The 24379-nt window shown below is 46.9% G+C and overlaps 1 protein-coding gene across 1 annotated transcript in view; it reads right to left on the bottom strand.

Annotated features, from left to right (window-relative positions):
- LOC144694013 (rho guanine nucleotide exchange factor 26-like) overlaps nt 1-24379 on the bottom strand; it is a 210022-nt gene that overhangs the window by 166639 nt on the left and 19004 nt on the right. Inside the window, exons 3-4 of the mRNA XM_078564337.1 lie at nt 15458-15506; nt 6143-6309 (exon numbers count right to left, since the gene is read on the bottom strand). Coding sequence (XP_078420463.1) covers nt 6143-6309; nt 15458-15506 — 216 coding nt within the window. The remainder of the gene's footprint in view (nt 1-6142; nt 6310-15457; nt 15507-24379) is intronic.

The following is a 24379-nucleotide window of genomic DNA, read 5'->3' as shown; positions in this document are numbered from 1 at the left end:
CAATGAACAGATCAGATCTAAGCTCTGCAGTCCTGCCACATCCAGTTGTGAATGGTGGTGGTCAATTAAACAACCCTCCGGAGGAGGAGGCTCCACAAATATCCACATCCCCAATGATGAGGGAGCCCAGCACATCAGTGCAAAAGATAAGGCTGAAGCATTTGCTACAACCTTCAGCCAGAAGTGCCGAGTAGATGATCCATCTCAGCCTCCACTGAAGGTCCCCAGCATCACAGATGCCAGTATTCAGTCAATTCGATTAATTCCATGTGATATCAAGAAACAGCTGAAGGCACTGGATACTGCAAAGGCTAGGGGCCCTGACAATATTCCGGCAATAGCACTGAAGACTTGTGCTCCAGAATTTGCCGCGCCCCTAGCCATGCTGTTCCAGTACAGCTACAACACTGGCATCTACCTGGCAATATGGAAGATTGCCCAGGTGTGTCCTGTACACAAAAAGCAGGACAAATCCTGCCCGGCCAATCCCATCAATCTACTCTCGATCATCAGTAAAGTGATGGAAAGGGTCATCAACAGTGTTGCTAAGCAGCAATTGCTTAGCAATAACCTGCTCACTGACATGAAGTTTGGGTTCTGCCTGAGTCACTCGGCTCCTGACCTCATCATAGCCTTGATTCAAACATGGACAAAACAGCTGGACTCCAGAGGTGAGGTGAGAGTGACTGGCCTTGACATCAAGGCAGCATTTAACAGAGTATGGCATCAAGGAGTCCTAGCAAAACTGGAGTCAATGAGAATCAAGGGGAAAACTCTCCGCTGGTTGGAGTAATACCTAGCTCAAAGGAAGATGGTTGTGGTTGTTGGAGGCCAATCACCTCAGCTCCAGGGCATCACTGCAGGAGTTCCTCAGGGTAGTGTCCTAGGCCCAACCATCTTCAGCTGCTTCATCAATGACCTTCCTTGCATCATAAGGTCAAACTGAGGATGTTCACTGATGATTGCACAATGTTCAGCACCATTCGCGACTCCTCAGATACTGAAACAGTCCATGTCCAAATGCAGTAAGACCTGGGCAATATCCAGGCTTGGGCTGACAAGTGGCAAGTAACATTCATGCCTCACAAGTGCCAGGCAATGACCATCTCCAACAAGAGAGAATCTAACCATCGCCTCTTGGCATTCAATGGTATTATCTTCACTGAATCCACCACTATCAGCATCCTGGGTGTTACCATTGACCACAAACTCAACTGGACTAGCATTGAGGCTCAGAATACTGCAGCAAGTAACTCACCTCATGTCTCCCCAAAGTCTGTCCACCATCTACAAGGCACAAGTCAGGAGTGTGATGGAATGCTCTCCACTTGCATGGATGAGTGCAGCTCCAACAACACTCAAGAAGCTTGACACCGTTCAGGACAAAGTACAAAGCAGCCCGCTTAACTGGCACCCCACCCACAAATGTTCACCCCCACCAGTAGCAGCAGTGTGTACCATCTACAAGATGCACTGCAGGAATTCACCAAGCCTCCTTAGACAGTACCTTCCAAACCCATGACCACTACTATCTGGAAGGAGAAGCAGCAGACCCCTGGGAACACCACCGCCTGGAAGTTCCCCTCCAAGCCACTCACCATCCTGATTTGGAAATATATCACCATTCCTTCCCTGTCGCTGGGTCAAAAATCATGGAACTCCTTCCCTAACAGCCCTGTGGGTGTAACTACACCACATGGACTGCAGCGGTTCAAGAAGGCAACTCATCACCACCTTCTCAAGGGCAATTAGGGATGGGCAATAAATGCTGGCCTAGCCAGCAATGTCCACATCCCATAAACGAGAAAAAAAACTCTCTTTACTACTGCACCTCCTTAATGATTGGACCACTTTAGGAGGACCTGCTCCCAATTTTGTTTTAAAAAGCAATAGTTATTATTGGTTCAGTTGGTACTTATGTCACATCTGCCAGAGATCCCAAATGTAATGAACGCAGGAACAGGATTCAGCCATTCAGCTCCTTGAGCCTGTTGCACCATTTGATAAGATCATGTCTGTAGCTGCATCTCAAATCTATTCTCGTGCTTGTGCTCCTTATCCCTTTGTACCCTTGCTAAATGAAATGCTTTTGAAGTACAGCCACCATTCGTAACCAGACAGCCTCAGCTGCCAATATGTGCACAGCAAGATCCAATATTCCAACCAACCGAGTTCATTCCACATTCCCAGGACTGGAACAGATAATATCCCTGAACACTCCTGCGTAATACTTAGGAAACCTTGCTTTGTTGGAAGTACCGAAATTCCTTCAGATTGGAGCTGATGAGCCAGAAATGGAACGCCAATCCATAAACATACTGCACAGATTGCCTTGGAATGAGTTCTGGCCGTGCGTATATGGCACTTCAGTACAGAACCCAAACACGTGACAGAGTGCAAAACTCAGCATCTATCCCATAACCAACAGCGCAAGAAAGACATTACAAAGAATGCAGCTTTGTAACAGGAATCTCCACAGTTCCCAAGCGCGCAAAAGGAGATCTGTAAACCCAAATGTGCACCCTCTGATTTGATAACAGCAGTGCCATCACTGAGCTCAAATTAACATGCCATGACTGTGGTATACCACTCTCTGCTGAAAAATTCCAGGTTGCTCCCTCTCCCACTGCAACAGAAGGTATTCAGACAGAAGAACACCGAGACAGAGCTACTAGATTCCAGAGAAATACACAACCAAAGCAAAACATAAAACTCATGTGGAATGATTTTTATCCCATGCCAACCTTTAGGGGTAGGGGGTGGCATGGAAATGCTTGCCGTAGCTTTCGAAATGGCATCGCCCATGTAGAGATGCTTGAGAACACACAGGGGCAAAGCATTAATACGAAATGCATTTTTATAAATGAGGTCTCCTTCAGCTCTGAGTGGACCCCATCAGGGAGATAATGGAGATAAAATGAGCCTTGGAAGATGGCACTATGCAGGAGAGAGCATAATAGGCTGCTTATTCTGCACCCCAATTCCGTTTTCTTTTACCTTAAAATCCCAAAGCACTTGACATGCAATGGATTGCTTTCAAACGTAATTACTCCTGTCACATCGGCAAAGGTAGCAACCATTTAGACACAGCAAGAGCCCGCCGACTGCAATGAAATTATATCACCCACCTGGTATAATTTGTTTTTTTCCTAACTGTCACCTGAATTTTGATGTAGCAAATTTGGTTTGTCATGCACGATCCACTCCCTGCCCACCAACACCCCCACCCCTAGTAAATGAAGAGCAACTCAAAAGACCTTTTTTTTAAACCGATAGTTTTAACAGAGAGACCATCGGCAGCAGTGTGTCTTATATCAGAGCACTGCTCCCATCTGAACTGTATCCGACAGCAAAACATCTTCCGGGGCAGAAGATGAAACTCCTTGGGAGTGTCTCCTTTTAACAGCCTCATGCAGCAGATCCGCTCCAGTTACTATAAAGATTAGTGCAGGCATGGAGGCCTCCACCACTATGTTTAATTCAAAAGAGATGAATGAAGAATCACCCCCTTACCCATTTACATTTCTGCTCATACCAACAGCAGCACATACAGTAGAAGCAGAGAATCTGTTAAGCCATTACCTTCTTTGCTGCCCTCATCTTGAGCAGTGTTAGAACTGTCAGCGAGTCTATCTATCAAGACAACTAGACAGTGCTCAGAAAATGCATGAGTACGAAGGGGCCAGCTGTCTAGTCTCTCTTTCACGTGTTCTCTCCTCCTTGCTTGCTCTCTCTCTCTCTCTCTCTCTCTCTCTCGCTCTCTAAATTCCAGTGCACAGTAACACGCAGCGTCCCGAACACACTGACTCCAACCACCGGACTGTTTATTTTTCTTTCTCTCTCTCTCTCTGTCTCTCTGAGATGGCGCAACAAAAAAACGAACCATTCAACCTTCAAGTTATCTCCCAAATCACTGCAAATGCAAGAAGATGACCCTAATCTCACTTTTCCAAACCACTAGCCTGCTCTGAGAGGGGAAGGAGTACAATATCCGAGAGGTTGCCCATTGTATCATCCCATTAGCATTTTATTGCCGTTTTGTAAACTGCGTGGATCTATTGCTCTATCTAAACACTTTCTGGCATTTACAAAGACTCCTGATTAACAAGTTTTCTAAACATTTCGAAGTATTACAAGCCCCTCGCTTCAGTCAGTTCTCGCTCGACTTCTTTTGTCTCACTTTCGCCATGGAAAGATCTATGATTCTTCACAGCTCATCTCCTCTTCGTTGCCGTGGCTACCTTAATGCCAGCTAACATATGGCCGCCTGGTTCATTGCCAAGTCTACGACAACAACTTGCGCTTATGTAGTGTCATTAGTGTGTAAAATGTCCCAAGTCTAAGCAAGTACAAGATTTAAGGCAGTCCCAATATCCTTTCCTCCTTACCTAACTGTTTGGGATACTAATCTTTTCCGATCATTTTCGATGATTCTGCCTGGGATCTCTTCCCAGTGCTTCAATAGTCAGTGCCCTCAGAATATTCCTCAACCTGTCCTGTAGATAGTACAGGCTATTGTCTTTGCCTAGATACTATTAGTTGTGGTTCAGAGGGCATCACTCTCGCCTGAGTCGGGAGGTCATGGGTTCATGTGCTCAAATCAATAATTCAGGCTGGCACTCCCTGGGGAGTACTGGGAGATGCTGCACTGTCAGTGGTGCCAGCTGTCAATTACAATGTTAAAGTGAGACCCCAGTCTCCCCGCAGGCGGGTGTAAAGAATCCCATGGCACAATTTCGAAGATGAACAAGAGCGACCTCCTCATTGTCCTGACCAATATGTAGCCCTCAATCTACATTAGTAAAACAGATTAATTGGTTACCATCTCATTGCTGTTTGGAGTGGTTTGCTGTGCACAAATGGGCTGCTGCGTCTCCTATGTTATTTTAGTGACTACACTTCAAAAATGTACTTTGTTGGCTGCGGCGCTCTGAGATGCCCCAAGGTTGCGAAAGACTTCCTTTCATTACTCAGCTGTAACCAACATGACCACACTGACCACTATACAAGCTCAATGGGATGGTGCAAATTCTCTCTTTCCTCTTCTGGCCCAGAGACAGGGAAGGCAAGGGCAATTAAAATAGGCAACAAATGCTGACCTTGCCAGCAATGTTCACATCACAAGAACGAATAAAGAAAAATTGCAGTAGTTTACGACCAATTGGACTAAAAACAGTCAGCTCAGTGCAAACAAAGACTCAACCCTATCCGACTCAATTGCAGCAGTGGCCTCCAGCAACAATAAAAATAACAAATTGTATTTATATGGTGCCTTGAACACAGAAAAACATCCTAAAGCTTCTCACATGATGGTTATCCAACAAGATTTGAAAGCGAGTCACACGAGCAGCTATCAAGCCGGATGACCAAGAGGAGTCGGTCAGAGAGGTAGGTTTTAAAGAAATGACTTAAAAAAGGAGTCGAGAGAGAGAGAGAGATGGGTTTTCAAAGATATCTTTCACTCAGACTATGAACGTTTGGATAGCTTCACTACCCTAACGAAAGAAGATATTAGAACAGGGTGGACAAAAGTTTGGTCTGAAGGTTTGGATTGGCTTTAAGGAGCGTCTTAAAGGGGAGGGAGAAGTGGAGAGCTAGCGAGGTTTTTTAAAAATTCTTTCACGAGATGTGGCAGCGCTGGCTAGACCAGCATTTATTGTCCATCCCTAATTGCCCCCGAGAAGGTGGGGATTTAAGGACGGAATTCCACAGCTTTGGGCCTAGGCAGCTGGAGGCACAGCTGGTAACAAACCATGAAAATCGGGCAGAAGGCCAGAGCTGGTGGAGCACAGGGATCTCAGAGAGATGTAGAGTTGAAGGAGATTACAGAGATGGGAGGGGCGAGGCTGTGGAGAGATTCGCAAACAGCGCCAGCCCAGGAGCCAGTTTAAGTTGACGAGCAAGGGATTATGGGTGAATGGGGCTTGGTGCAGGTTAGGTCATGGGAAGTGGAGTTTTGGACAAGCCCTAGTTTCTTGGGGGAACAAAGTGGAAGACCAGCGAGGGGAGTATGAGAATGGTCATGTCTTAGAGTAACAAAAACATGGATGAGCGTGCATAATTGTATCAATCTCCAATTCTAAGACAGCACATAAACTCTACTTAAACATCACGGGTTACAACTTGAAAGGTCTTCTCTTACCACAGAGAGCTGGCTCCATGAGGATCGGATTGGCTTGAACTGCACGATTATTCTATCGCCTGACTTCTGCCCCTCCGCCTGCACATTCTGATCCGAATCTTCATCTGAATCCCCGTTATTCAGTGTCAGAGCCTTTTCTTTATAGTTCTGATAAAGAACTGCATTTTCTGCAAAAAAAAACCTTACGTAAATAGAAAGACTTGCATTTCTATAGCACCTTTCACAACCTCAGAATGTTCCCAATGTGCTTCGTAGCCAATTAAGTATCTTTTGAAATGTAGTCACTGTTGCAATGTAGGAAACATTGTAGCCAATTTGCACACAGCAAGATTCCCACGCACAGCAAAGCGACAATGATCCAGCTAATCTGCATCCATAGATGTTGGTCGAAGGGTAAATATTCACCAGGAAACCAAGGAGAACTCCCTTGGCTCTTCTCGTGCCACGGTATCCTTACATCCACCCGAGACCACAGACGGGGCCTCAGTTTAACATCGCAACGAGAAGATGGGAGCTCTGACAGTTCAGCACTCCCTCAGTCATACACTGGATGCAGCAACCTGGAGTAGGTCAAGTCTCTGGAGGACTGGAACTCTCAACCTTGTCACTCAGAGGTCCAAGTGCTAGCCGGTAAGCCACAGCTGAAACTTGCAAATCACTCCACATTAGTGCCATTCTTCCTCGCTCTCCTATAGGGACCCTCCAACATCCTATGTTTGACTAGAATGGAGAAAAAACCATTTCTCACCAAAGTGTAACCCAGGGAATTATTATTGTTGCTCCTTGCTCTGATAACCAGAAATCTTTGGCTGACATTTCTGCTGTCTGCTAGCTCTCTCACTCTTTGGAGGCATTAACTCATTTAAAGTGAAAGGTTTAGCACCATGGAAATGCATGAGTTAGTCTTAACTATATAAAGCTGTGACTCTGGTTGAATGTATTTCTGGAGATTTCACCACAAACCTCCTACCTCCAACTAGCACTCCTCCCACACTCCCGCAATTAGTCGCCCGGCATGTCTACCCTCGCAGTGCCTCCCCATGGTCAATCGGAAAGCAAGAAGACTCTGCAATATCTGATTGGATGATTCCTGACTGTTCGCCAAACAAACTTCCCCCTTGCCCATCTCCAATTGCAACTAATAAACAGAAGTGTTTGCAGAAAGCCTTGATTTTTCATCAGGTTTTACTCGCTGCTGTGCGCTGGCAAAGTAATCTTCGACTCCTGAAGACTCCAGGCCATTCCTAGAGGGTTGGTAATCCGAATCCACTAATATTGGCCTCCAAGATTTTCTAGTGGTCATCGGGATCAGTCGGTACCTACTCGCCCTATCAGAAAAGGACCAACGGCATAATTTAATATTCCTTAGGACGTGGTGGGACTGGATTTTGCAGTTACTGGCCGGGTGAGAGTGGTGGAGTGGAGAGTGGCTCCTCTCACTCCTGCTCCCGCAGCCTCAGCTCAGCGAATCAAGCCTTGGACGGCCAATGAGCAGCCGCCTGGCGGGAAGGCGGCCAATTAGCGTTGCGAAGACGGATGGCGGGGGGGTTGGTGGGGGGAGGGGTGGGGGCTCCATACCCAATCGGAGTCCAAGCCGGGATGTCATGCGGCAGAGAGGTTGTGTCATGCGGCAGAGAGGTTGTGTCATGCGGCAGAGAGGTTGTGTCATGAACAGGAAGTCGGACACGGCTACACAAATTTTAAAGCCCCTGCTCTCTCGATATCTCGTTTTCCTTATGGCAGGCTTAAAAAAAAGTTAATAAATAAAGTCCAAAACCATACAGATGTTGCCACCCCCACCAGAAGAATTGGCTGCCACATGCAGCCATGGTCCAGGTGACAGGCCTTTTCCTCCACCCTTGTGCCGCCTCATCATAGCTACTGTAAAGCACCCCCCAGTCTTTTTCCCGTTCGATGCCCCAAAAAAAATGCAGCGGGCAAAGAGAAATTCCACTAAATTGGCGCTTCAACAAGCTCAACAGCTTGTTAGTTGGATTCCTCAAAATGGCGGGCAGGCATCACATTTCAGCACTCACTCGCCTCCAGCCATATCAGAAACAAGCATGACAAGGTCGTAATGCAGGCCCGATGCCAACATGCCATCTTTTATGCTCACACGTGTTTTGCGCCCACCCAATTTAGTGGCTGTAAAATCCAGTCCATGGTTTCTGTCGCATTGGGATGAAGAAGGAAAGGAGCTATGGGGACTGAGAAATTTACTGGAGAAACTTTTCAGGCATGTGACAGGGGAGATTTTCCTCAAGAAAATAAAATGAGTGAGGGTATGGCCTACAAGAGGCTGAACAGGAGTTGGCCACTGGGCCCTCAAGCCTGCTCCGCCATTCAAGAAGTCCATGGCTGCTCTGCGCCTCATACATAATGATGTAGTAGGAGTAAGCTTGATGGGCCAAATGGCCTCTGTTAATTCCACACCTTCTTAAATTGTTGATGGCAACAAGCTCAGGTCAGCAGCTCAATATGCAGAGGGTCACTGGTTCATTATGTCAGCTACCAATGGATTGGGAAACAAATTCAAGGTATTGCAAAACTGCCACACCAACCTGATCAATCCTGGTTTGAATGCACTTTACCTATATCAATAAAACCTTATGGCTGAGTGGGTATTTTTGGAACCATGCCATACAGATCCTGAGAATGCCCCAATGCCAGGCTATGAAGAATTTGCTGATCTCCACCATGGAATTAGTTGTAACTCTGCAGTCCACTCAATAGCCATGAGTTAATGAAGGGGAAAATTGACCAGGACCAATGATCACTATCCAGTATCAGGATAAATCCATGCAAGTTAAATGGGGATGGGATCAGGCATAGGTTTGACACTCCATGTGGTGAAAACGTTTGCCAACGGTCCTTTTAAGTTACAGCCCCTGGGAGGAGATGCCAGAAAGCGTGGCCTTGAGGATGGGACATTGGAAAAACAAACTCAATGGCCTCTTTTTCATGACTGCTTCACCCACGCCTTGAAGAGGATGCGGAGAAGACAGCAGAACCACGAGGGATGTGGAGACACTCGAGAAGCTGGGATTGTTCTCATTCAAACAGAAAAGGTTAAGGGGAGATTTAACAGAGGTGTCCAAAATTATGAATGGCTTTGATAGAGTAAATAGGCGGAGCTTGTCTCCACTGGTAGCAGGGTTGGTAACCTGTGGATATAGATTTAAGATCATTGGCACTGGAACCAGAAGTGAAATGAGGAGGTTTCTTTTCGTATAGTGAGTTGCTATGATCTGCCTGAAAGGGCGGTGGAAGCAGATTCAATACTACCTTTCAAAAGAATTGGAAAAATGCTTAAAAAGGAAACATTGCAAAGCTCAGGGAAAGAACATAAGAAGTAGGAACAGGAGTAGACCATTCGGCCCCTCGAGCCTGCTCTGCCATTCAATAAGATCATGGCTGACCTTCTTGAGTTTCGATTTCCACATTCCCATCTAACCCCGAAAAGAATGGGGGTGGGGAAGGGGTGGTGGGCGAGTGGGACTAAGTGTATAGTTCTTTGCAAAATCTGGCGCAGGCACAATGGACTGAATGGCCTCCTGTGCTCTAAGAACTTAAAAACACAAGAAACTGAAGCAAGAGTAAGCCATTCAGTCCACTGAATCTATTCCACCATTCAATAAGGTCATGGCTAATCTGATCTTGACTTCAACTCCACGTTCCTGCCTGTTCCCCATAACTCTCCACGCCTCTATAAAGTTCAAGAACCTATCTCAGCTTTGAATATATTCAATAATCCAGCCTCTATGGCCCTCTGGGCCAGGGAATTCCAAAGACTACTGATCCTCAGAGAATAAATTCCTCATCTCCAATTTAAATGGGACACCCCTTATTCTGAAACCGAGTCCCTGAGCTCTAGATTGCCTCTCAAGGGGAAACATCCTCTCGGTATCTGCCCTGTCAAGCCCCCTCAGAATCTTATATGTTTCAATAAGATCACCTCTCATTCTTCTAAGCTCCAATGAGTATAGACCCAACCTGCTCAACTTTTCCTCATAAGACAACCTCTTCATCCTAGGAATCAAACTAGTGAACCTTCTCTGAACTGTGTCCAATGAAAGCATATGCCTCCTTAAATAAGGAGACCAATACTCTGGGTGTGGTCTCACCAATGCCCTGTAGAGTTTTTATTTTACTCATTCACGGGATGTGGGTTTTGCTGGCTGGGCCCTAGTTGCCCTCAAGAAGGTGGTGGTGAGCTGCCTTCTTGAACTGCTGCAGTCCATGTGGTGTAGGTACACCCACAGTGCTGTTAGGAAGGGAGTTCCAGGATTTTGACCAGCGACAGTGAAAGGATGGCGATATATTTCCAAGTCAGAATGGTGAGTGACCTGGAGGGGAACTTCCAGGTGGTGGTGTTCCCATCTATCTGCTGCCTTTGTCCTTCTAGATGGTGGTAGTTGTAGTTTGGAAGGTGCTGTCTAAGAAACCTTGGTGAATTCCTGCAATGCATCTTGTGTATGGTACACACTGCTGCTACTGTGGTGGAGGGAGTGAATGTTTGTGGATGTGGTGCCATTCAAGCGTTTGCTTTGTCTGAACGGTGTCATGCTTCTTGAGTGTTGTGGGAGCTGCACTCATCCAGGCAAGTGGGGAGTATTCCATCACACTCCTGACTTGTGCCTTGTAGATGGCGGATAGGCTTTGGGGAGTCAGGATTCAGGAGGTGGGTTACTAGTTGCACAATTCCTAGTCTCTAAACTGCTATTTTAGCCACAGTATTTGTATAGCTAGTCTAGTTCAGTTTCTGGTCAACCATAACCCCCAGGGTGTTGATAGTGGGGGATTCAATGATGGTAGTGCCATTGAACATCAAGGGGCAATGGTTGGATTCTCCCTTGTTGGAAATGGTCTTTGCCTGACACTTGTGTGGCGCAAACGTTACTTAACACTTGTCAGCCCATGCCTGAATATTGTCCAGGTCTTGATGCATTTGGACATGGACTGCTTCAGTATCTGAGGAGTCGCAAATGATGCTGAACATTGTGCAATCATCAGCGAACATCCCCACTTCTGACCTTATGATGGAAGGAAGGTCATTGATGAAGCAGCTGAAGATGGTTGGGACGAGGACACTACCCTGAGGAATTGTTGCAGCAAGACTACCCTACTTTGATACTCTAACCCCCTTGCAATAAAGGCCACCATGCCATTTATCTTCCCGAGTACCTGCTGCGCCTGCATGTTCACCTTTTTGTGTTTGTTTTCTATGTTAGGCAGCGGCAGCAAAGTGAAGCATTGCTGAACGACAAAAGGCCGCACTCTCTGCAGGGGGGGGAACCATTTAAAACCTGCACCAATGGAATGGCGAGAAACTAACCGATTGTTGGCACCAATGTTGCTGTCTATTACATATCAATTACATGGATCACTGAGGTTCTTTTCAAAACACAAGGTAACTCTAGAGAGAACATAGTGTACCTAACTTCTGGAACCGACCCAGCTAGCCATTACTTGCATTAAATCCCTTATGAAGTTTTGCCACAGGGTTCCTTCACGGAGGCCGGAACCTCCCCTTTAAAAGGGTCGCCCTCTCCAAAATAAGTCGGCTTATCAAAATCTTTCTTTTTTTTGGGAAGGAAAATCAGGCACAACAGCCACGTCACCATCACAATTATGTCACCTTGAGGTGAGGCATTGATACAGTTTGAAACCATGCCATTTAGTTTCATTTTATCTGGGTAAACTTGCCTTTGTGTACTGAACTACTCCAAAGCAACTGTTAATCCCATTGAAACTCCCTTTGCACAAACATATGTAACAAAAGCAAGAACACTGGAATAGGAGGAGGCCATCCAACCCTTCAAACCTGTTCTGCCCATTCAATTCGATCACGGCTAATCTGTGCCTCAACTATATCTACCCACCCTGGCTCGGTAACCCTTAATACATTGGCCTGAAAAAAAAATCTATCCATCACAGGTTTGAAATGTTCAACTGACACACGGGTGTTCTGAGGAACAAAGGGACCTTGGCGTGTGTGTCCATAGATCTCTGAAGGCAGAGGGACACGTTAGTGGGGTGGTGAAAAAGGCATATGGGACACTTGCCTTTATCAATTGAGGCATAGATTACAAAAGTAGGGAGGTCATGTTGGAGTTGTATAGAACCTTGGTGAGGCCACAGCTGGAGTACTGTGTGCAGTTCTGGTCGCCACATTATAGGAAGGATGTGATTGCACTGGAGGGGGTGCAGAGGAGATTCACCAGGATGTTGCCTGGGATGAAATATTTAAGTTATGAAGAGAGGTTGGATAGACTTGGATTGTTTTCGTTGGACCAGAGAAGACTGAGGGACGACCTGATCGAGGTGTACAAGATTATGAGGGGCATGGACAGGGTGGATAGTGAGCAGCTGTTCCCCTTAGTTGAAGGGTCAGTAACAAGGGGACATAAGTTCGAGGTGAGGGGCAGGAGGTTTAGGGGGGATGTGAAGAAAAACTTTTTTACCCAGAGGGTGGTGATGGTCTGGAATGCACTGCCTGGGAGGGTGGTGGAGGCGGGTTGCCTCACACCCTTTAAAAAGTACCTGGATGAGCACTTGGCACGTCATAACATTCAAGGCTATGGGATTAGGTAGGTAGAGCAGGTGTTTCTCACGTGTCGGTGCAGACTCGATGGGCCGAAGGGCCTCTGCTGCACTGTGAGATTCTGTGTGACACTCAGCCTCGACAGGTTTTCGCGGGAGAGCGTTCCAGATTTCCACTACCTTGCGTGTGTGAAGTAGTGCTTCCTGGTGTCACCCCTCAGCAGTCTGGCACTACTATTAAAGACTTTCCCCCCTTTTTGTTCTAGACTCCACCAACCAGACGGGGGTGGGGGGGAGGGAATAAAAAAGTTTCTTTCTGTCTACCCAATCAAATCCTTTAATTATCTCAAACATTTAATCATCAGCACACGACCAGAGGAAACAAAGGTCTGGGAAGCACAAATCCTTTGGGCATTGTTCACAGCAGGTGGGGAGATACAGCGAGGGCATTGAGTGAAGCACTGGACATTATTAACTCGACCACACCACATGGGTCTTGTGCTGGAGTTGATCTCCTGCCCATCCGCTTTCAGGACTCGGCACATTTTTGCCCTCATTGAAATGAACGGAAATAAAATTCAGAGATGTCTGGTAACAGGTCAGTGATCCATATTCACCAGACTACTGCTGAGCTGGGTGAAGCTGAAAATTAGCCCAGTGCCAACTGGCAGCTAGAGGGAGACAGTGGCGTAGTGGAAATGTCACTAGTATTCGTAATCCACATGTCCAGGCAAATCCTCTGTAGGCGTGGGTTCAAATCCCACCATAGCAGCTGGTGGAATATAGATTCAATTAATAAAAAATCCGTCACTCAGTTCAAGGGTAATTAGGGACAAGCGACATATGCTGAACTTGCCAGTGGCACTCACATCCCATGAAAGAATATGTAAAATTTGAAAAGCATTACGAGCAATGTGCCCAGGGATACTACATAAAAATTTGCATTTGTACTGCACACCATCACATCCTCAAGTGATTTCCTTGTTTGTTTTACTTCTATTCCAATGATTTCCTTCTGGAATGTTGTCACTAGCATTTCAAGTAAATGAGTGGTCTCTCAAACTAAAAGTTAGGCATTTATAATAGTCTGGCAAATTTCCCATGGACCTTTTTTCACTTTTGAGTCACAGGCTATGCTGTTGGGAATGGGAGGCAGATTTGGGGGTGTGGAGGTCTTGTAGGGGCATTGCACTCGCAATAGGGTGACAGCTTTTGGAAGGGGGTGTGTGAAGTGATTCCCCCCCACCCCCCCCAGAGATGGTGAATCCATTTGGATTGATTGATGGGAAATGAATCATATGCTCCTCGCTTAATCCTCTGTAATTCGATAAATAAACAACTCGGTCCCTTCACATATGTAAATAGGTCATGGAGAAAGCAACTCCTTATCGCCCATCCGCTTAGAGGACTGGGATCTTGCAATGAAGGCCAAAACCTTATGAAATTTAAGCAAAATATGTACGTTTAAGCCATACAAATACTGTGGTTAAACTGCAGCTCTCAAGAAGAGTCATTCGGATTCAAAACGTTAACTCTGTTTCTCTCTCCACAGATGCTGCCAGACCTGCTGAGTTTTTCCAGCATTTTCTGTCTTTATTTCAGATTTCCAGCACCTGCAGTGTTTTGCTTTTATATTAAATACTGTGGCTGCGAGGGCAGGTCAGAGGCTGGGAATTCTGCAGCAAGTAACTCGCCTCCTGACTCCCCAAAACCTGTCCACCATCTACAAGACACAAGTCAGGAGTGTGATGGAATAAGTTCCACTTGCCCGGATCAGTGCAGCTCCTACAACACTCAAGAAGCTCGACACCATCCAGGGCAATGCAGGCCGCTGGATAAACACCCCAACCACCACCTTCAACGTCCACTCCCTCCACCTCCGGTGCACAGTGTCCGCATGTACCATCCATAAGATGCCCTGCAGCAACGTACAAAGGCTCCTTCGACACCACCTTCCAAATCCGTGACCTAAACCACCTCCAAGGACAAGGGCAGCAGGTGCAGGGGAACACCACCACTTGCAAGTTCCTTCCAATCACACACCATCCCGACTTGGAAATATATCGCCGTTCCTTCACTGTCACTGGGTCAAAATCCTGGAACTCCCTCCCTGACAGCACTGTGGGTGTACCTACACCACATGGATTGGTTCAAGGAGGCGGCTCACCACCACCATCCCAAAGGCAATTAGGGACGGGCTATAAATGCTGGCCCAGCCAGCGACAGCCCACATCTGAGGAACGAATAAAACAAAATCCTGAGATAAGCTAATTAAGGAGGTACATGCTGAGGTCAATTAGACTCTAGCTAACTCGTAGGGACCTCCTGAGCTAATACCATCCTTGAGATGTGAGGTTTCTAAACCTGCTGATTAACATTCGCTAATCTCCTGCATTTCAGTTTATGTGAAGCCGTGTTTGGGCCAAAGAGCCACTTGAGGAGTGTCACATCAGCTTTTTTCCTGCAGGGATGGTTGGGGAGACACCTCAAAAGGAGATGAGGGAAGATTACCATTGACACCCATTCCAGGCCCTTTGGGTCTAAACACAGTTTCACATCCTCGTGAGCTCATCTTAGGGTTCAACACCTTTCCTTGAAGTGAATTTAAGTGACTGCTCTTCCAGAATTGATAGCGTTAGCCGTGAAAGTTTGCATCATGACCAGGTCATCTCACGCACATGAACCAGGCCTCAGTCACAAACATTTGCACCATCATGTCCGTACGCCATTCATGGAGAAATATCAACACAAAAGGATGAACCCGACAGTTACCTTCCCCATCGAACGGACCCTGCGCCGGAAGCTGCTTCTTCTCGTATTCCTTTCCACAGGAGGAGAGAAAAATAAAAGTGAGTTAGTGTTCGTGATCACTTTTCTGCCTGCAATAGTTCACTACACTTCACAGGGAACATTTTATGAGGGAGTGAGGGAGGCTGTGAGGAAGAGGAGGAAAGGCAAAGCGAGAGCATCATGGGAAAAAAAAATGAAACAACTTACATTTCTATAGCACCTTTCACAACCTCAGGCTATCCAAAGACAAGCTTCAATATCAATAAAGTACACTCTGATGTGTCGTCACTGCTGTAATGTGCGAAATGCAGCAAACTCTTTGATACCACCAGCTCCCACAAACAGCAACGTGGCAACGAGTAGACAGTCAGTTTTTAAGTGATTCTAGTCAAGAATCAAACGCTGACCAGTTCACTAAAGAGAAACCCCCGTCCCTTTTTAAAATAGTGCCACGGGATCATTTGCGCCCACCCAAATGGGCCAACAGAGCCTCAGTTTAACGCTACATCGGCACCTCTGACAGTGTAGCACTCCTTCGATACACCACCGGGGCCGCAATCTTCTGTCCTCCACGGCAACAAGTTTAGTGGCGAGGGGCAGGGGATGGAGCATTTGATCAGACATGAGGGTGGCAAGTGGTGACAACGCCCGCTTCCTGCCCCCATCCCAATTAAGTGTGGGACCGGAAAGCCCGTGGATGACTTTCCAGCTCTGCTGCCAAATTGAGGCCCCTCAACGACCAACTGCTTCCCACTTAAATGCCTCATCCTGCCGACCCTGCTATTAACCCAGCGGCAGGTGGGGATGGGGCTGCATGGTGGGAAGCATGACAAGCAATCCCATGTAGAGTTGCTTGTGGGAACCCAAGGGGTGGGCAAGGAGGGGACCCTCGTTCAAAAGGTACTCAGTACCTGAGAGGGACCTGTCATCAGGAATACTGACCCCTCTGACCTTGCTGTTGACCCCTCACCCCCACCCCCCCATGCCCCACAATTCAACAATGATCCTGGCCTCGAGTGGGCATCGTCACAGCAGCAGTCACCCCCTTCCCACTGGCCTCTGATTGGCTGACAACTCTTAGTGGGCGGGACCTCCACCCCTGGGGTCCTTGATCCTCGTAAAGGCACACTGCTGCCCCACTTAATGCCTGATTGACACTTAATGCAGTGGGTCTTCCTGGAAAGGATGAGGGGCTCTCGTTGGCTCTTCAGCCAGTGACCAAGACCCCGGTCACCTCCATAAGATATCAGCCTAGGAGTATTGGCCTAGATTGTGTGCTCAAGTGGCTAAAGTGGAACTTGAGCTCACAACCAACTGACACAGAGGCCAAAGTCCTACCACTGAGCCATAGCTGACAATGACAAGAAGGAGAATAAGGGAGAGAGTGGGAAGGAAGAGCTTCTGGAAGTTAAGAGAGCGACGAGGTATGGAATTGTGGAAAAATATATAGTTATATTGGCAGGTGACCCATGTCATTGGAAATGGGGAGTGGACACAATTGGATGCTGTGAGCATCAGCAGCACAGATTGACAATGAGAGAATCAGTGCAGGAGAGCCATATATGGCTGGAGAGTAGCGTTGCAACTCTGTTTGGATTTTTTTTTATTCATTCATGGGATGTGGGAATCACTGGCTAGGCCAGCCTTTATTGCCATGTCTTATTAACCTTGAGAAGGTGGTGGTGAGCTGCCTTCTTGAATCACTGCAGTCCATGTGGTGTAGGTACACCCACAGCATTGTTAGGGAGGGAGTTCCAGGATTTTGACCCAGTGGCAGTGAAGGAACGGCAATATATTTCCAAGTCAGGATGATGCGTGGCTTGGAGGGGAACTTCCAGGTGGTGGTGTTCCCATGTGTCTGCTGCATTTGTTCTTCTAGATGGTAGTGATCGTGGGTTTGGAAGGTGCTGTCTAAGGAGCCTTGGTGAATTCCTACAGTGCATCTTGTAGATGGTACACACTGCTGCTATTGTGCATTGGCGGTGGAGGGAGTGAATGTTTGTGGATGGGGTGCCAATCAAGCGGGCTGCTTTGTCCTGGATGGTGTTGAGCTTCTTGAGTGTTGTTGGAGCTGCACTCACCCAGGCAAGCAGAGAGTATTCCATCACACTCCTGACTTGTGCCTTGTAGATGGTGGACAGGCTTTGGGGAGTCAGGAGATGAGTTACTCATCGCAGGATTCCTAGCCTCTGATTTGCTCTTGTAGCCACAGTATTTATATGACTAGTCCAGTTCAGTTTCTGGTCAATGGTAACCCCCAGGATGATGATAGTGGAGGATTCAGCAATGCCAATGCCATTGAATGTCAAGGGGTGATAGTTACATTTTGTCTTGGTGAAGATTCCAATGGTCCCACCCACACATTCACATTAGGTCACCTGACACACCCATCATCACAGTGCCCCACCTTCCCTAGAGCCAATCAGAAAGCAAGAAGGCTCTTCATCACCAGATTGGATGATTCTTGTATGTCAGTCAAACCACACTCCAGTCCAATATTTTATTACTCGTACGAAATTTTTTTTAAAAACCCACAATGTTTGTGTATGCCCCTTTGGATTTTTCTTTTGGGTTTTGCTCAGAGCAGTGTCCTGGAGATTGATCTCTAATTCACGAAGACACCAAGGCAATCCTGAAGGGATGGCAACACCAGACCAGAGAGGCCAAAAACAGGAAGTGGGGAAAGCAATGGAGAGGGTAGTGCGCCCACTGAGGGCGAGAGAATTAGTGCGCCCACTGAGGGCGAGAGAGTTAGTGCGATCACTGAGGGCGAGAGAGTTAGCGCGCCCACTGAGGGCGAGAGAGTTAGCGCGACCACTGAGGGCGAGAGAGTTAGTGCGACCACTGAGGGCGAGAGAGTTAGTGCGACCACTGAGGGCGAGAGAGTTAGTGCGCCCACTGAGGGCGAGAGAATTAGTGCGCCCACTGAGGGCGAGAGAGTTAGTGCGATCACTGAGGGCGAGAGAGTTAGTGCGACCACTGAGGGCGAGAGAGTTAGTGCGCCCACTGAGGGCGAGAGAGTTAGTGCGCCCAATGAGGGCGAGAGAGTTAGTGCGACCACTGAGGGCGAGAGTTAGTGCGACACTGAGGGCGAGAGAGTTAGTGCGACCACTGAGGGCGAGAGAATTAGTGCGACCACTGAGGGCGAGAGAGTTAGTGCGCCCACTGAGGGCGAGAGAGTTAGTGCGCCCACTGAGGGCGAGAGAGTTAGTGCGCCCACTGAGGGCGAGAGAGTTAGTGCGCCCACTGAGGGCGAGAGAGTTAGTGCGCCCACTGAGGGCGAGAGAGTTAGTGCGACCACTGAGGGCGAGAGAGTTACTGCACCCACTGAGGGCGAGAGAGTTACTGCGCCCACCGAGGTCGAGAGAGTTAGTGCGACCACTGAGGGCGAGAGAGTTAGTGCAACCACTGAGGGCGAGAGAGTTACTGCGCCCACTGAGAGCGAGAGAGTTAGTGCGCCCACCGAGGGCGAGAGAGTTAGTGCGCCCACTGAGGGCGAGAGAGTTACTGCGCCCACCGAGGGCGAGAGAGTTAGTGCGCCCACCGAGGGCGAGAGAGTTAGTGCGCCCACTGAGGGCGAGAGAGTTACTGCGTCCACCGAGGGCGAGAGAGTTAGTGCGCCCACCGAGGGCGAGAGAGTTAGTGCGATAGCAAAGGCCTGGAAACGAGATGAGGAATCGAAGGTCTTATGTAACAGATGCAAGATGGACTGGATAAATATTGGGGAAATGTTCCTCATGCATTTTATATAGAGCAAATATAGGATCAAAAGATTTATAAATTATTGGAATTAGCAAAATATTAGGTTGTTGAGTTGGTCATTTTTATATATCTCTACTGCATAGGCATGTTTGTAAGGGGATATAGGCCAGAATCTTCTGGTCCCTCCCACTGGCGGGATCTTCCAGTCCCGCCAACGTCAACAGGCAGTTGAATGACTCGCTGCCACTGGAAGTCCCGGCCATAGTGCGGTGCTCATAGTTGGGAGAATCACATGATTATTTGAACAATCAGAAAAGCTTGACTTTTTTAATGCCTCTTCTGCATCGAAATGTAATGTCCAACTAAATATTTGAACATTTTTTTTTATTTATTCATTCACAGGATGTGGGCGTTGTTGGCTAGACCAGTATTTATATAAGATTGTGAATTAGTTGTCAAAAACAAGGGAAAGACAAGGCAAAAAACAAAAAACAAAAAGGAAGAGTGACAGATATACAGAAAGACAGATAGAGTGACAGATAAATAGGTGGATAAATAGATACAAAAGCAGATCCAGGACAGAAAGGTAAATGTACAGGCAGATAGGAGGAGCAATGCTTCGGTTACTAATCTACTGACCGTTCTCCAAGTTGATTTGTGTGATAAATATGATACCTGAGGTACGCTGTCTTATGACATGCTAAATGGGAAATGCAGTAATGGGGGAAATGAAATTGAGGTGCTGATCCACCATGAACTGACTGAACGGGAGGATCAGGCTCGAGGGGCTGAATGGCCACCTCCTGTTCCTCCATGAGCTTTAACCCTTTTCTATCAACCTCTTCATTTCCCCGGCACTCCCTGGTGCAGTGCAGCCTCAGATTGAAAACCAAACCCATTCTCATGATCTCCCCTCTCTCCGACTGAAGGTTCGTTGTGGAAGACCCCGGGAAGGCACAAGGACCGATATCCAGGGAATTCCTCTTCCCCTTTCAAGACAGCTTCTCACTTAGAACAAAAAATATTTGAAAAGTCAACAAGAAACATCAAAAAGACCTCAGCAGTCGCTCTCGCTATTCCTGTCATAAATATTAATGTCCCGATGCAGCTTTGCTGAGACGGAGGATGCTTCAGTACGCTAGGCGTAAGCTGCTGAATTGATTTTCAAGAATGCGAAGGAAGTAAAAAGTCAATGTGGAGAGACTGGAGGAGCTGAGATTATTCTCTTCAGAGCGTAGAAGGTTAATGGAAGATTTAACAGAGGTGCCCCAAATTGAGACAGTAAATAAGGAGAAACTGTCTCCACCAGCAGGAGGGTCGGCAACCAGAGGACACAGGTTTAAGATAATTGACTGAAGAACTAGAGGAGGGGGGAGGGGGGGGTGGGGGGGCGAGGAGAATTTTTTTCTTAAAAAACACAGCTTGTTCTTGTCATCTTGAAATGCACTGCCTGAACTGGCGATGGAAGCTGGATCAATAATAACTTTCAAAAGGGGATTGGAGAAATACATACAAGGAAGTAAAAATTGCAAGCCTGCGCTGAAAGAGCAAAGGGAGTGGGACTAATTGGATAACATTTTCAAAGAGCTGTCATAGGCACGGTGGACTGTATGACCTCCTCTGTGCTGTATTATTCTATTTATCTACATTTCAAAGCAAGACCTCCAAACCTGGAGCTAGATTCAGCACGAGTGCAATGTAGGTTACAGGGTGCAATGGCTTGTGGACCTGATTTGTGGCGCTTGCAATTTTCAGGCAATTTGAAAACAAAACTCAGGAGGATTCCAATTCTGCTGCTCCATTTGGTGTTCTGCTCAAGAAAGGAGTGGAGCCTCATAAAAATTGCTCTCTGAAGAGAAAAAAAAGACGCCCCAGGGTAAGCCTGACAACTAGTGTAGCACAGAGACATGAGGAGCAGGTCAGTCCGAGTACCAATCCTACAGTTCATTGTGAGAGCTTACACAGATCAAAGGATTGAGGTGTTAGCCCTAGTTCAGCCTCAGGAGTCAGAATGTTGTGGGTTCAAGACCCACTCCAGCGCCTCGGGCACCTAATCCAGGCTTACACTCCCCGGTGCAGTACTGAGGGAGTGCTGCACTGTTGAAAATGCCATCTTTCGGATGAGAAGCTAAACAAAGGCCTCGATCCACCCTCCTGGCATCAGTTTGAAGAAGAGGTGGTGAGTTATCCCCAATGTCTTGGACAGTGTTTATTACTCAACGAACATCCTGAAAAAATACATTGGTCATTACCTGTTTATGGGATCCTGCTGTGCACAAAATTGGCTGCCATGTTTCCTACTGTACAGCAATGTTAACTCTTCAAAAGGTACTTCATTGGCTGTGAAGTGCTTTGGGACATCTCAAGGTGGTGAAAGGTGTTATATCAATGCAAGATCTTGCTCCTTCCTAACGCTAGCACTAGCAGTGCTCAGCTACTTGATCATAATCTGAACAGGAGTAGAGGGCTACAGTGGATAAACAAGGAACAGGCAGGGCTCCCACTCTTAACCGTGATCCAGGGACACAAGAACACAAGAAATAGGGGCAGGAGTAGACCACACGGCTCATCATGCCTGCTCCACCATTCAATATGATCATGGCCGATCTTGGGCTTCAACTCCACATTCCCACCTGCTCCACATATCCTTTAGTTCCCTCAGAGACCAAAAATCTGTCTACCCCAGCCTTAAACATATTCAACAATGGAGCATCCATAGCTCTTGGGGTACAGAATTCCAATGATTCACAACCCTTTGAGTGAAGTCATTTCACCTCATCTCAGCCCTAAATGATCGGCCCCTTATCCTAACATTATGCCCCCGTGTTTTAGCTTCCCCGACCAGTGGAAACAATCTCTCAGCATCTACTCTATCAAACCCCTTCAGAATCTTATATGTTTTGATGAGATTGACTCTCATTCTTCCAAACACCAGAGAATATAGGCCCAATTTACTCAGCCTCTCATCACAGGACAACCCCCCAATCCCAGGGACCAATTTAGCACACCTTCGCAGTGCCGCATCCAATTCATCCAAAGAGTGTTGTGAACGAGAGTGACCTCACTCAGCAAGGCTTTTTGGCCATGGGAACCATCACAATTGATCCTGTTCTCTCCCATTTACAGGTACTGGTCATTATCACAATTTTTATTTTGGAGGAATTTGCTGTGCGCTAATCAGCCACTGCGTTTCCTACAGAATGACACAAACTGCTCGTCTAAAATACATCATTGGCCGTAAAGCGCTTTGGGACATCCTGAGATTGCAGGAAGTACTGTAGAAATGGGAGTTATTTCGTAACTCAGGGGTGATCTGCACCTCAGCCTTTGCTTCATATCCCTTGATGCCCTTAGCTAACAAAAAATATGTTCACTCCACCTGGTTTGAGTGAAGTCCCCGAGGGTCGTTGGCACCTGCGGAACAAACAGGCCGACAAGAGGAGCAAGTGAAAGGGCCGAGAAAGTCGGAAAGGAAATCAAGGAATTTATGTTGAACTTTTCTTGGGACTCCCTGATGTTACAACAGGCTCTGTGCCAAAGGGTTTACATCACTTTCAGTAAGTCTGAAGTTGGGCAGGTAGTTGAAGAAAGACAATTTACCAGGAGAGGAGGAGGCTTCCCGAAGGCCTTCACCGAGATGATGCTAATGGCAGCATCCCCGACCTCTGGACCCTTCCTTTTCACTGAAGAGGGTTGATTTGAGCAGCACTGCAGCAGAGAGTCTAGCCGACAATGTGCCAAGAGCACAGGTTTCCCACACTGGCCTGGCACGGCTGAACACAGGGGGGCTGATTTTTGGCAATGCACTGCAGTATCAGAGAGGACACTGGGTAGTTGGCGCTGTCTCAGCAGAATGCCTACTCCAAGCGTGCTACCCTGAGAACGTTTTAAAGACTCTACTGGACAAAGTGCCAAAGGGGTGGAGGGAATGCTGCCAGATCCCTGAGATCTTTAAACTTGTAAAAACCACAGCCTGTCTATTTAATTCGCATTCAGCAGCGCCCGTTTAAAAGTGGTAAGGTTTTTTTAAAGAAGTCATGAAAGAATTCTAGCTTTGGTTAGACGCACACATGTGTTTTTGATGGCTGGTAATGTCAGTGCACGGACAGTTTTTCATTTTACACACAGCATATGAGCAAACAAACAAGGAACAGCGGTAGGCCACTTGGCCCCTCGAGCCTGCTCCATCATTTAATAAGATCACGACTGATCTGATATTAACCTCAAATCTTGCATCCCGCCTACCACTGATAACCTAATGCCCCCTTGTTTACCAAGGATCTATCCACCTCTGCCTTAAAAATATTCAAAGACTCTGCTTCCACCACCTTTTCAGGAAGAGAGTTCCAAAGACTCACAACCTTCAGAAAAAATTTCTCCTCATCTCTGTTATAAATGAGCGACCCCCTTATTTTTAAACAGTGACTCCGAGTTTTAGATTCTCCCAGAAGATGAAACATCCTCTCCACATCCACCCTGTCAAGAACCCTCAGGAACTTATATGTTTCAATCAAGTCGCCTCTAAACTCCAGCAGATACCAGCCTAGCCTGTCCAAACTTTCCTCATAAGATAACCTGCCCAATCCAGGTGATGTCTGGTAAACCTTCTCTCAACTGCTTCCAATGCATTTACATCCTTCCTTAAATAAGGTGACCAATACTGTACACAATATTCCAGATGTGGTCTCACTAGTGCCCTGCATAACTGAAGCATAATCTCCCTGCTTTTGTAATCAATTCCCCTCACAATGAATGATAACATTCTATTAGTTTTCCTAATTACTTGCTGTACCTGCATACTAGCCTTTTGTGATCCATGTAGTATTTCTTATATTGAGTTCGTAAGTCTGCTGGAGTGGAGCATCAGGGAATATGAACAGGATAATGCAGGTGTGGAGCAGGTCAGCCCCAAACTAAGAAAAAACTCTTACTTCTACAGTTTTCACAACCTCTGGACATTCCAAAACATTTTATGGCCAATGAAGTACATGTAATTTACATTGCAATGCAGGAAATGCGGCAGCCAAACTTTGCACAGCAAGATCCCACAAACAGCAATGAGATAATTACCAGATAATCTGTTTTAAGCATTGGTTGAGGGATAAATGTTGCTTAAGATGTCATCTAATTGCTTTCTGGTGCAGAGCCAGGGGTTGAATGTCCTACTAATATTCTTACTGTCACCACATTACTTACTGTGTT

The sequence above is a fragment of the Cetorhinus maximus genome, chromosome 19, assembly GCF_964194155.1.
Source record: "Cetorhinus maximus chromosome 19, sCetMax3.hap1.1, whole genome shotgun sequence".
In the NCBI taxonomy this organism is placed as follows: domain Eukaryota; kingdom Metazoa; phylum Chordata; class Chondrichthyes; order Lamniformes; family Cetorhinidae; genus Cetorhinus; species Cetorhinus maximus.
The sequence above is the reverse complement of the archived record's forward strand: the minus strand, read 5'-3'. Positions and strand labels throughout refer to the sequence as shown.